Below are 13,514 nucleotides of genomic sequence, written 5' to 3' on the forward strand. Positions count from 1 at the left end.
CCAACGCATTAAAACATCTCTGTTCGCCCTCGCATACGGCAGCAATGCAGCCATACCTCCGACACTTGTGGCACTGAAGCGGAGGGGGAACACGAGGCCTAACTGGATAACTTAGAAAGCCGATTTTCAGTCCGTCAGGAACCGACGGAGCAGAAAATCCCAGAAGTACAGAGAGGCTCTGAGCTCTTTCACTGTTTGTTGTTTTCTGCAATTAATTCCACCGATAGCTACATTGTGAATCCTACAATTTGTTTTTTCTAGATCCTGTCTAAGCAGAATGCCACAGACCAGCGGTTCCCAACCCTGGTGCTCAGGGACCCCTGCCCTGCATGTTTTCAGTGTCTCCTTACTGACACAAATATTTGACATTTCCATCTCCCAATGCATTCAGATTAAAGGTTGTATATTTCTTAATTTTCTCAAGGGGAGATTAGGCTACTGCAGTAACAATGTTTTGGGCCTTTTTCACATGCTCCCCCCTGCATCGTACAACCAAAGCCTCGACAATGAGCCTGAGAAGTAAACGGAGAACAACTCGTCTTCGTGAGATTTTCAGCTGACATTTAGACGAGCATCTTGTGAAATAGTCCACACGCTGTTGTTCTCAGTCTATTATCATCAGCTTTGGGACTTAAATGTGGTTTAGGGCATTGAACTGAACCCCCCGCTGTTCCTTTTTAAAATCTCGCTTTGCCGCTGAGACAGCTTATACTGTTCGAGGAGAGATCCCGCAGACCTCAGCCGGTTCCATCCTTGGCTGAGTTCGCTGCACCACGGTCGGAGAATGGGTGTTCCTTATGGATGAGGTTGTTTTCATCTGCACATTTTCCCACCGCCTGTCTCCTATGCATCTGCACAGAAGAGCGTCCTGCCTCCAGAGATGCTGTCAGTTGTACTGATTTTGCTCACAGTGAGTTTACGCGTTAAAATCATAGTTGTGTAAATTTGGGGGTCCCTGTTCCCTGTGTAGCCCTCTACCCCTTCCCTTGCCCTCTTCCTCCAGATGCCCTGTCAACCTAAACTCTCCACAGGGGGTGCCGTCCCTTATTAGTCCCCTCCACTACCCAACAGCCTTCTGCAAACAAACTCCCCTCAGTTCAAACCCAGTTTGGGAGCCGCTGAAAGTATCGTGCTCCCTTACAATCGACCACGCTGTGTTGAGGCGTTTTACGACGCGGATTTACTGCAGTGCCGTTTACTGGAGTCTTAACAGTTGGCCACAAGACATCTAAATCTAACAGAGCCGTGTTGTTCCATGGTAGATTTGTCATTTCAGCCCCCCCTCCCAAAAAAAAAGGAAAACAGAAAGATAAACACATGAACTGCGACCAGAAAAGCACACAAAGGTTGCGGCGCAGATGTTCATTGACACTCATTTGGTCATATGCTTAAAACAATAAAAAAATTCTTAGGAGCTTTTAGTAGTTAAACACAACGAGGGATAAATGCACTGTATTAACCTCCACAAATCCCACAGTCGCCCCATTAGTTTCCCCCTCCTAATAGTTTGGTTTAGCCATGAGGGTTTTTGTTGATGCCATGTGTGGCTAATTAATGAGGGAGCAGTAAAAAAAGAAAAGAGTTTGGAAACTGCAGAGTGTGTGGCGAGCATATAAAACTCACACAGGCTTTTGGGTTCTTCTACGTTCCATTGCCGGGGCTTTATTTTTTTTTATTTATTCAAAAGTAGGCTACTAAAATTCCCACCGTTACTAGTAAACAAATGCTTGTCTTAAGCGGTTCCACAAGCTCCGGGGGCCTAGGGCAGACATTTGCAAACTCTCTGCAAGAGAGCAAAAGATGGCTATCTGGGCGCAGAGACAGCAGCGCTTCATTAGTCAAGACCTGATAAGTCAGGTTGAACGTTTTTATCAGTTCCAGTGGCGCCTGTATGAGGGTAGGAGGCAATGACCCCCCGGTCTGATGCACTGTTCCTTTAAATCGTATCATATGAACAGGAAGAAAGAACAAGTGTCGAGTGGTAACCATTAATAAATTAATTATGCATGTTTTTTTTTTTGTTGTTGTTTTACTCTGACAGCCTGTCCCTGTTAAAACAATCACTCTTTGCCCTGCCACTTACTCTGCTCTGTGACAGTCGCATTATAAAACATGTCCAAATTAAAACAAAATGTCCATGTTTCTAATTATTGAAATATATTTTTTTAGATTTAATTCTATTATTGTGCTTTTAGTTTTTTCTCTCACGCCTAGGATAATCAGTGACCCACCTCAACACCTTTACATTATTTTATTCAGTGGCAAGTTTTGAGCAGCAAGGCTCTCCCCCAGGGTGCCATGCTGCAAGGGGAGCACATGAATATTTTCATGTGAAATGTGAAGGAGCTCCCCCCAACATTGCAAGCACTGTCATAAAATATGGTCAGAAACTGCTGCTGGCTTTCACCGTACTCGTAAGGAATATGGATTACAGTATATTTGATCAACCCTTCTTCTACATAGACTGGTCGAACCTGAACTGGATCATTCCACCACTCTTGACAGAGGTGGGTTTTTTTTTTTTTTTTTTTAAAAAAAGATAGTTTGAGATCTATGAGAGTTCTCAGTGTATGAGGACATAAAAGGAAACATTTCAAAAAGAATTTGACATTATGTCCAATTTATGTTAAGACAAGTGTGAGAGCTATGTGGACAGCTCTCACCTGGACTGATCATTTCTGGACTGATCAACAAACTTAATTGGGAAATCAAAATTGAGAGGTTCTTATGTTGTTGTTTTTAAAGGTACAACCACCAGAGGAAAGTATTCATACCCTTCACTCTTCCCATATGCTTTTACGTTACTAGACTTGTTCAAAAAGAAGATATCAGTATTATTTGCTCAAAGATCACAGAACAAAAATAATTCTCAGAGATTTTTGTTCCACCAAAAGCAAACGTATCATATGGTTATGAATTTGAATGACTATTGGAATTCAGGCGCAACATTTCTATTTTGATCTCATCAGATCAGAGAGTTTTTTCCTATGGTATTTTTGGCACTCGGAGAGGATTATTTGTGCTAAATATGCCTCTGCCTGCATTTTTTTTCCTTCTTATGTGGTCCCTAGTCTTTTCCAGGAACATCAGTACTCTGGATTTCCTTTCAGCGCGTCCCGTGAACGCACCACTCTCCGTGCCTTTTCCCACTGACTGGAAAGTTGCGCGTGTGATGCGGTGCCAGTAAAAACGTGCGCACAGATTGGTTGCGCAGAAGTTCTGTATAAATGCGTCTCCAGCTGCAATGACTCCCCCCTCGCCACTCAGCTCTCTCATCCTATAGCCCTGAAAGCCGGGGTCGAACTTTCCTTTTTCTCTAAACTTCGTGTTTTACTTTGAAAACTTTTTTTTTCTTTCTTTTTTACTTTGGATAATGCTTTGGTCCTTCTTGCTGTGCGCGGCCGCGGCGTCTTTGCAGGCGGACGCGCAGCCCTCCAGTCGCTATGTTGTCGGATGCCCCTCTGTGTGCAACAAATTTATGTGTCCACGTCTGCCGGCGGACTGCCCCGGGGGTCAAGCCCTCGACGTCTGCAAGTGCTGCACGGTGTGCGCGTCCGGCGAGGGCGAAGCCTGCGGCGGCGGCGGGGGCAAGCTGGGCGACCCGACGTGCGGAGACGGGCTAGAGTGCTCCGTCTCCGGCGGGGTGGCGTACAGCGCCACGGTGAGGAGGAGAAGCAAGAGCGGGATGTGCGTGTGCAAGTCCACCGAGCCGGTCTGCGGGAGCGACGGCGTGTCCTACCGGAGTATCTGCGAGCTGAAGAGGGTGAGCCGGCGGGCGCAGAAGCTGCAGCAGCCACCTGTCCTCTTCATTCAGCGGGGAGCCTGCGGGAAAGGTGAGGCTCAGGTTGTTCTCACTAGGACGTGGAGAGGATTTTTGTAGCAGCGGTAAGAGCACACGGTGCTGTAGATTGTGGCTTAGTCCAAATTCAATTGATAAAATCACATTTTATCATATTTCAATTTCAGAACGGTGTTGTTATGGGCTTAACCATCAGTCTGCTGGCTTCAGTTGTCCAAAAAAAAAAAAGGTCACTGCTAAAGAACACCGTTATTAACAGAATGCTTCATTCAAACATGTTAATAGAAAGTTGAGTGGAAGGAAAAAGTACGGTAGAAAAAGATGGAGAAGCAGCAGGGGCTAGAGGGACATTTACAAGATGCGACCCTTATCTGTAGTTTTTAAGGGACGGACCACAACTGTAGCATTCCTCTAGTATTAAGCCTCAGTGGTGCAAAGTCATCTTTTCAAATAGAAGGACATTTTGCCTTTCATTTGGTTGTCCAGTTCCCAGAGTATGAAAATCTGCTTGTTGAGGTGGATCGGGGACGCACTAACAACTGGCCTAAGCAAACTCTAAGAGAGAGCAGTGCTAAGAGATGAGAGAAAACATGCCTAACATCACAGAGGAGCTGGAGGCCACTATTAAAGCAACCCGGGCTTTCTTAACACCTCAGCGGAGCCACAAGACGCCCTCCATGCCATCATGCAAAAGGAACCTGGCCCGAGTGTTGAGCCCATGACCTACATGCTTTTCACTGGCTGACACTTGTAAAATAACCTTTTTTTTTTTTTTTTTTACATGCAGTAAAGTTATGTTGGCTTTTAGCCATGGGCATCAAACTTGGCGCAAAGTTAACGATTGAAATACAATACCATATGTGTTGAATCTATAAAACCAAAGTTTCACTTTTTAAATGAATTACTACAGTAAATGACCTTTTCTATGATATTCCAATTTATTGATATGTACTTACACCGCATTTCTGCAGAAATAAACTGCACTGAAAGCCAAAATCTACTCTAGCAAATAAAAACAAACGCCTCCCCCCCTTTCTCTGCCAGCTCTTTAGCCTGACCTCTTCTGAAGTTTCTGACTGGCCGGGCGTTTGCACAGATGTAGCTCAGAGCGGCACACAATATCCATGTGTCTTGGACTACAAGGGCCGCCATTCAACTGGGTTTCCCCCTTGTTCCCACCAGAATTAGCCTCGATCTGAGGACTGTTAACGCTTTTGCCTGACTGGGTGAAGTCATGAGCTGCTCTACTTATGTCCAGGTTGATCCGACCTCTGGGATGCACCCCCAGTGGAGTCACATGAGCATAAGATAAATCGCATGGCCAGGGTGATTTAGTTGATTAGAGAGGGCATTGTTAAAGGTGGATAAAAAAAAAAAAACAGAATAATACTGTTGTACTTAATGTAGATCTTGGAGTTTCCCTGCAGATCTGTGCTTTGTCAAAGCATTTCAGTCTAATCGGAGCAGTTCCTTAATAAACTGACATCATTGTCTTGGAGCAATGTGGCCCAACCGTGGGGGGGAAAAAAACAACATTCTGTGCAGTTTAAAACGCGGGTCATTCATCATCATCATCATCGTCAGTGTGGTATGTGTCTATATCCTAAAACACTTGAAACACTCAGGAAGGAGCAGTTCAAGGTGTTAAAGATACTATACCATGCCTTTTGGTTTTTGGTGTGTATTTATCCTGCATACCGCTCTTGGAAGTGGGTACTTAAAGAACTTCTGCATGGAAAAAAAAAACTGCACCTGCTGCCTCAAAGGTTTCCCTCAAGGCCCTCAAGGCTTTGGGAAACTTGGGTCCTCCCACCCCCCCCAAAGTAACAAAACTCTAACTGCTTCCTCCTCCTCGTCGTTTTGCCCTCTCTGTCTCTCACTCCCAGTCTGTGTTTCTTTTGTCACTCATAAATCACGCGCAAGCGTCTCGTGGAGCAATTTCCTGGAACCGACTCAAAGCCGCAATTCCTCCTCCGTCGAGGACAGTTTCAATCGGGCAGGAAGACTCGGAGGAAAGCTCCAAATTAGCGGCCCACGCTTCTAAGGAAAGGCTTTTACTCGTACATCTGAAAACGAGGAGGCGCAGTTTAAGGGCGGACTGCGCCGCCACATTCGCTGTTAGTTATGGTAGCGACTTAAAGGGTTACTGTAAGTCATTCCCAGCCAGCTAACCGCTGCTATAACTGTGGTGAGCGCTACTAATTCCATCCAGGGAAAATTTCCTCCTCTGCAGCAGAGCAGGCCGTATTTCAAGTTTTACTGTCCAAACTGTACAACAGTGCCGTCTTAATCGTTTCCTATTGTCTCTGGGGGTAGTTTGCGCTTAAAGCTGCACGTCAAAGACTGTGAACTTTGAAGGCTAGAAGAAACCCAACCCCTCTCTGGTCTCTGGGGACACCGACCTGGCCCTGCAAACCTGGCCCTGCAAACCTGGCCCCGCATTAAGAAAACACGTGCAAACAAAGTACAGTTCGCTTGTGATTGAGCAAACTGTCTGTTTAGGCGAGCAAAACTAGGTCATGATAATCCCTCGATTCTTCTGGTTTCATTAGTTAGAAGTGATCCCCTTTATTTCCTGAAACGATGTGCTTTCGGCGGTAGAGAAAGACAGCGTGGAGACGGGTCTAGAAGAATTTAACACCCGTAGCGTCTGAATCTCCGCGAGTCTCCGGGTTTATCTCTGAACTGCATGCCGAGGCTTGAGGAGCAGCTAAACAGTTGAAAGTATGTGTCTAATTGCGTGAGCGATCAGATTTTGATTGCGGTGCCAGGAAAAAAAAAACTACCTGAGAAAACATGGCGGTCTACAGCGGGCGATCCCCTGTACCATTCTTACCTTCTTTCCCAGCTGATGTTGCAGAGCGCACTCAGTGACTGGCTGCTGGGATTTGCTGAATGTGCAATTTTTTTTTTTCCTGAACTTGTCTCAGCTGCGCACAACATTAAAGCAGGGCTTTTCCTGCATGTGTCTGACTTTGCTCTGCGTCTTTTCTACCAGCGTGTCTCTGCTCCTGTCCTCGTGCGTTGCTCATCTGTTTTCTTACTTGCTCTAGACGTCTGTTGACCTCTTGCTGCTTTTCCGACCCCTGTTTACTTAACCCCCGCACTTAACTGCGTGCAGATACAAAGAATCCATTTGGGCGTGATAACCAGTCATCTTAGAATAACGGTTTTATTTGACCAAAATTAAAAATGTTTAGATGCGGCGACTGTCACGACAGTGACCATCCCATCCCTCCCGTCTGTGATGTGCCAGGAAGTTCACTCCAAGGGCAGGCCGTGTGTAATTTCATTGGATTGTACAGTTGCATGTTTGACTCGACGAGCCTCTGCTCGCATGATAAATGTTTATGACAGTATAATTACTTAAACACTGGAAAATAAAGTAGGGCTTGTCTCGAGGAAAAGTCATAAGTAAGGCCCTTATCCCATTAAGAAAGAAAACAGTTCAAACTAAATGCGATGTCAGCACAAACACATGATGACATCGCTCAACCACAGTCTGGGGGGGGGGGGTGTGTGTGATCGATTTGGGCTTGTTTTGCTGTAACAAGCCCTGAAAGGCCAGTTATTTGAGCACAATTCACAGCAGATGAGAAACTGCCCTATAGTCTCAGGGATCGGCAAGAGGTACGATGCTTCCTCACAGTCCCCTGCATTTCCCTGAAAAATACGAGAGGTTTTTGCTCCTCCACCATGAGTTTCGGCCTTACTTTAGATGAGGAAACAATATTAGTGCTTTATTTAGCTTATATCAGCCACATGAAAGGATAGAGGTCCGGGGAGTTCTATTTAGATGCAGAGCGCTGCCCTTATCGTTGATAAAAGGTTCCTCTTTGAAATTTTGTGAGAAACTTGTTTTGCAGTTTAATTGCAGTCTGAAAATTCACAACTTTTATTCTCCCAGCAGCCATATAAGCAATTTGGAGGTGTGTGCGCTTCTCGCCACCCTGTAGTCCTAATTAATTAGGATATTGATCTCAATGTGCAAGTTGTCTGAGAACAACACACTTTTGTTTTTCTTTCTTTTCCAGAGTGTGCACTATTTTGTGTCAGCTGCTTGATGAGATTAACACCAAATACGCTTAAATCGGAGGCAACCAGACTTTCGCTCAGTTTTTATGAAAACGTCTCGACACCTATCCAGTAGTCGGAGCGCTGCCGTTTTTAGGTACACAAAGGCCCGCCCTCCTAGGTGCATTCCAAGTCAGATGCCAATCAATGGCTGTCCTGGGTCTAAAACATGGAGGACAACTTCCCTTGAAGACTGGACTTGGATACCCTGGCTCTACCTGCTAAAGTTGTATCACAGTCACTGTTGGTCCATTAGAGACAACGCCCCCCAGAGATAACATAGCTTTCATTGTTTTGCTTTCAAAATTGTTGTGCTATACTCGCTCTGCTAGTATAGAAACCATAAAAAGAACCATGGAAATGTTTCACAGACATGGTGAAATTAGACTAAGGCAAGGGAAATAGGAGGCTATTAACTATCAGTAAATCACTAGAAATGTTGCTTTGGATACTAGACACAAAGGTGCTGAGACCTACTGACCTACGGAGTAATGAGCACAGACTCACTTCAGACTCACTTGTAACTCAGTTAAATAATCTTGAGGTGTTTTTTTAGCAGCCTTGAAAGGTTGCCAGTGTCCCTTTTAAAAGCTTGCTGTCGGAAGATTCATAATGATGCTCTGTTGGCCTATAACCAGATCTCGCCTTGTATTTTTGCTCTTTTTGTCCCCACTTCAAGCAAAGAGTAATTAGACCATTTCTAATTCAGGTTTGTATTTAAAAAATTCTCTATTTCATAAGTACTGTACCCAGAACGGATATATTTGAACGTGATAACATTTCCCAGTACGTTTCTAACGTTGAACATGATTCGCTGCATTTTATATCAATTACAGCCTGATAAACTTTTTAGTACGGAAGAGAATTAGGGCCATTCAAGGAAAAAAAAGAAGTTTATTCAATTCTGACTTTAATCTCAGAATCCTGACTTTCTCATAATATTTTTTTTCTCTCAAAAGATTAAAGTCCGAATTCTGAGATTAGTTATAATTGAATAAACTTTGCTTTTGAATGGTTCTAATCCTCTTCTGTAATTTAGCATCAGGTTTCCTGTTTGCGTTTTGTTTCCATCAACTAACATAAAGTAATATTCAAATTATCACCAAGGTACTTTTAGTTGCACACTTGTCAAAACAGTCTTATGACAGTACTTAGCCTGGTTCTCGTGTTAAGTTTGTGATTCAGCTCCATGTTCTCACGTTCTAATGAATTTTCCTGCACATTTTTCAGCTTCTTTGCATGTCTGCGCTCTGTGTTTGCGTCCTGCGTGTCAGCTGTTGCCTTTCACTCTGGCGTTTGGACGCCCTGTTTGTGTGTTGCCTGCAGTTGCAGCTCATGGCCTTTAGTTCAGCCGGTGATTTGTTTAGATCGACCTGGACAGTGAGACTGAATGGCTGTCTGATTCTGTGTTTGCTCTCTCATGGATTGGCAGCCTGCAACCTGCCTTTCTCCTCTGACCGCCAGCTGCGAAACGCCTCAGCCCTCCTGCAATGGGCTGCAAAAGTAATTGAACTAATTATGTTTTCCACTGAGCTCAACGAAATGTCTGCGAGTTGACATGATGTATGGTAACTTTTTTTTTTTTTTTGGACTGTTATGTCAGTTCTTAAATGTAAATAGACAAGTTGAGGAGTGCAGATGGAACCAATTAGGAAGAGGCAGGAGGTGACATTTTGACATTCAGAATCAGAGTCACAGATACTTTAATAATCCCAGAGGGAAATTACTTTTGTTACATACAAACATTTATATATTATATATATATATATATATATATATATATATATATATATATATATATATATATATATATATATATATATATATATATATATATATATATATACAAAATAAAGACATTGAACCAAAAACTAGTAAAACTCTTTGTTGAGGAGCATAACATCGTGCCCACATTTGTAGTTTTGCTTGAGAATCGTTTTGATTCATTTGCAAAGTGAAAATAAAAATAAAAGCTGATGGTCTGGTTCCTTATGTAACAGAGCAAGCTGCCTCTGTGTGGAAGTGCCAGTAAAGCACTGGGTGAGATGTATGGGAAAACGAGCTGGGGCCCTGTGTGGTTTTAGTATTTAGCTCTGGGAGAGAAACACCAAGCTGTGAAGATAGTTAGCTCTGTGTGCGCTAGAGATGGCAAAGAATCTCTGGTGTTTTTACAAGAAAATCTCTTGAACACGTTTTAACGCTTTCCTGATTTTTTTTTTTTTTTTTTTTTTAAAGACCTTCATGACCTCCAGAAACTATCCGTCAGCCATCTGACTGTTGTTAACGGATGCTTGACTTTATTTGGCTCTTTTATTAGCAGTCACCAAATGTCTCCATATGTCTTCCATATAAGGGGATTGGGGGGGGGGGTGGACTTTACTCACAACAAGTCAAAGCAAATCATTCCTCTTTATATGTCAGGGTGTTTTGCAAAACTGAGTCATGTCTGTGTGTCTGCCAAAAGTTGTTTACTGTTATAATTAATTTGCTTTATGTCAGAGTCTGTAAGGTACTGAGGAGGTGTTGGGACCAGCTCCCATTTTAGAGGCATTTCTTGTCTAAAAAATGTTTGTTGTGAATCCCAGGGTAACTTGACACTTTAAAACGGCCTGGGAGACAGAGATCAGTCTCGTATTTAATCGGCTCTGACAAATACTATGTGGATCGATGCTGTCCTACATTCACAATTCTTGCTTTATCCTTCTCCAAGTATTGAGAGGACCATGGTAAGGTGGAGGAAGCTCAAGTTCGTTCTGATGGGAAGGAGAGCATCTGTGAAGACAAATGCTTACGTTTTGCCACAGGCTCTAAAGTTGATTTAGGTCTGGGCTTTGACTAAGCCATTCTGGTACTTGACAGTGCTTTTATCTAAACCATTGTATTGCAGCTCTGGTTGTGTGCTCATTATATACATAGCTTGAGGCTTTAAACTACACTTTTTACAACTGTCTTTCAGTAGTGGGTTTCTGAGCTGGGCATCTCTGAAGCTCCTCCAGTGTTACTATGGTCCTCTTGGCTGCTTCTCAGATTAATGCTCTCCTTTTCTGCCTGCTTATCTTGGTGTTATTATTATTATTATTTATTTATTTATTTTTATTTTTATTTTTCCATTTCCAGCTTTGTTTTGTGTTGGTCTGTCACATAAAATCCAGTGGTCGTAAAGCGAGAAAACGTGAAAAAGATCACATTTTACAAGGCAACACATACAGGTACAAGTGCAATTGTTTTGCAGGTCATCTCAGAAAGTGAATCTCATATAGAGAATCATTACACTTAGTGATATAATAGCCTTTCTTGTTTCTTGTAATTTTGATGACTATGGCTCACAGATAATGAAAACTTGTGGTGTCCCACCAAAATCAGCTAATTACCTCAAAACACATGCAAAAGTTTCCTGAGCCTTTAAAAGGTAGGCTACATGATCATGGGGAAGACTGCTGACTGGACAGATGTCCAGAAGACGGTCACCGACTGATTCCTGGTTGTTCAGAGTTCTGCATCAAAGCATATTAACAGCAAATTGACTGGAAGGAAGAAGTGTGATAGGAAAAGGTGAACAGCCTTGAGAGGATTATCAAGCGACATCCATTCAACAATTTCTAGGAGTGGACTGAGATGATAGGGTATCATCAAGACCCACCACACACACATGAATACTAGACATGGGCTACAAATGTCGGATTCCTCGTGACAGACCACTCCTAAACTAGAGACAATGTTAGAAGCATCGTACCTTGGCTATGGAGGAGAGGAACTGGACTGTTGCTCAACGGTCCAAAGACCTGTATTCAGATAAAAGAAAAGTTGACATTTCATTTGGAAATCAAGGTCCCAGACTCTGGAGGAAGGGAGGAGAGGCACAGAATCCACGTAGCTTGAAGTCCACAGTGAAGTTTCCACAGTCAGTGATGGGTTGGGGTGCCATGTCATCTGCTGGTGTTGGTCCACTGGGTTTTCTGAAGTCCACGGCCAACGCAGCCGTCTACCAGGAAATTATAAAGCACTTCATGCTTTCCTCTGCTGACAAGCTGCATGGAGATGCTGACTTTATTTTCCATCAGGACTTGGTAGCTGCCCACACTGGTACCAGAGGTACCAAAAGCTGCTTCAATGACCATCATGTTTTTAATTGGCCAGCAAAGTCCCCTGACCTGAACCCCAGAGAAAATCTGTTGTCAGGAGGAAGATGATAGACCCCAGGAGGAAGATGATAGACCCCAGACCCAACAAGGCAGAAGACCTGAAGGCAGCTATCAAATCAACCTGGGCTTCTATTACACCAACGCAGCACCACAGACTGATCGCCTCTTCTATGCCTCGGAGCATTGATGCAGTAATTCATGCAAGAGGCCCGACTAAGTATTAGTACATAGAAATGAACGCACTGTTCAGAAGTCTGACATTTGGGCTTAAGACATCCTTTTCTGGTTGGTCTAATGTGATATTCAAATTTTCTGAGACACAGAATTTGGGGCTTTCTTTACTTGCAAGCCATAATCAACAAAATTAGAAGAAATAAAAACTTCAAATAATTTACATGTAATGAACCACCATAAAACAACCGTTTCACTTTCTAAAACGACTGGCAAAAAAATTGCACTTTTGCGCAATGTTCAAATCTTTTTAGATGTCCCCGTACGTGTGTTGTTCTCCACAGTCAAATCTAAGCGTGTGCTCAGAGACCATATTCTTCAGAACATGTTGAGCTGGATGGAAGCAGGAGTCTTCATGGGGAGAAACCAGATGAGTTCTGACCATCAGAACTGCTCATGGTCACATTAATCCTATGGAAGCCGACCACAAACCTAGCATGGGGAGAATGACTGCAGTCTTTCCATTACCTTCCTTTAACGCAGCTTTAAGAAAATAGCCGAGCATTTATCACAATTAAAACTTTACTTATAGCTCATAAAGTGGGGAAAAAGTTTTGTTAGGGTTTTAAAGAAGGCTGTTTTTATTTATAATTTAGTGTAAATGTAGCATTTTTGAGCCACCTTGAACAAAAAGGAATCCGAGGAGCACCTTAAACTCATGCTAGCCTCAGGGTACGTCTTTATTACTTTACTGACCCTTCAACTTTCGCTTTTGCCTCACGCGGTGCTATACGTTTCTGTTTTTGCACGAAATGTCTTAAAGCTTCAACGGATTGTAATAGAATGTGGTTTTTGACTGCTGGGAAGGATCTGGGGATCGTATGAAGACACAATCCCCCCTGTGGGTTGACAAATGTTTTCATACTGTATAATTTGGTGTCTTCCCTTTTGCCAAGAAGATTTTCATTCCAAGCCTGTTTTAGCGTAAGTGCGCCTCAAGCGAAAAGAGTCTTCATTCCTTAAACGCAATTAATGCTATCCCAGGGCTTATGGGTGCCTTTGACTTCTCCTTTCAGAAAGTAATGACTGAAAATTGGCCTCATGAGGGGAAAAAAAGTGGTCCAAATTACGTGGCAGAAAAAGGAGTTTAAGAGTAAACGGATGAAAAGCTCCGAGGAAACGATGACTTTTAGAGGGAGTTGATTACCGGGTCAGGATTTATTCTAACTGGATCAAAGCTGGATATGTGATTCCGTTTATTTCAAAGCACTAATTTCTTATGTTTATGGCCAGACATGACAAATGAACACGTATGCAAGAGCCGACCT

At 43.2% G+C, this 13,514-nt stretch overlaps 1 protein-coding gene across 1 annotated transcript in view; it reads left to right on the plus strand.

Annotated features, from left to right (window-relative positions):
* Positions 1-3,373: 3,373 nt before the first annotated feature.
* The window catches only part of htra1a (HtrA serine peptidase 1a), a 36,509-nt gene continuing 26,368 nt past the window's right edge, over positions 3,374-13,514 (plus strand). The window contains exon 1 of the mRNA XM_012864950.3: positions 3,374-3,833. Coding sequence (XP_012720404.2) covers positions 3,374-3,833 — 460 coding nt within the window. The remainder of the gene's footprint in view (positions 3,834-13,514) is intronic.

This window comes from Fundulus heteroclitus, chromosome 22, assembly GCF_011125445.2.
Source record: "Fundulus heteroclitus isolate FHET01 chromosome 22, MU-UCD_Fhet_4.1, whole genome shotgun sequence".
NCBI lineage: Eukaryota > Metazoa > Chordata > Actinopteri > Cyprinodontiformes > Fundulidae > Fundulus > Fundulus heteroclitus.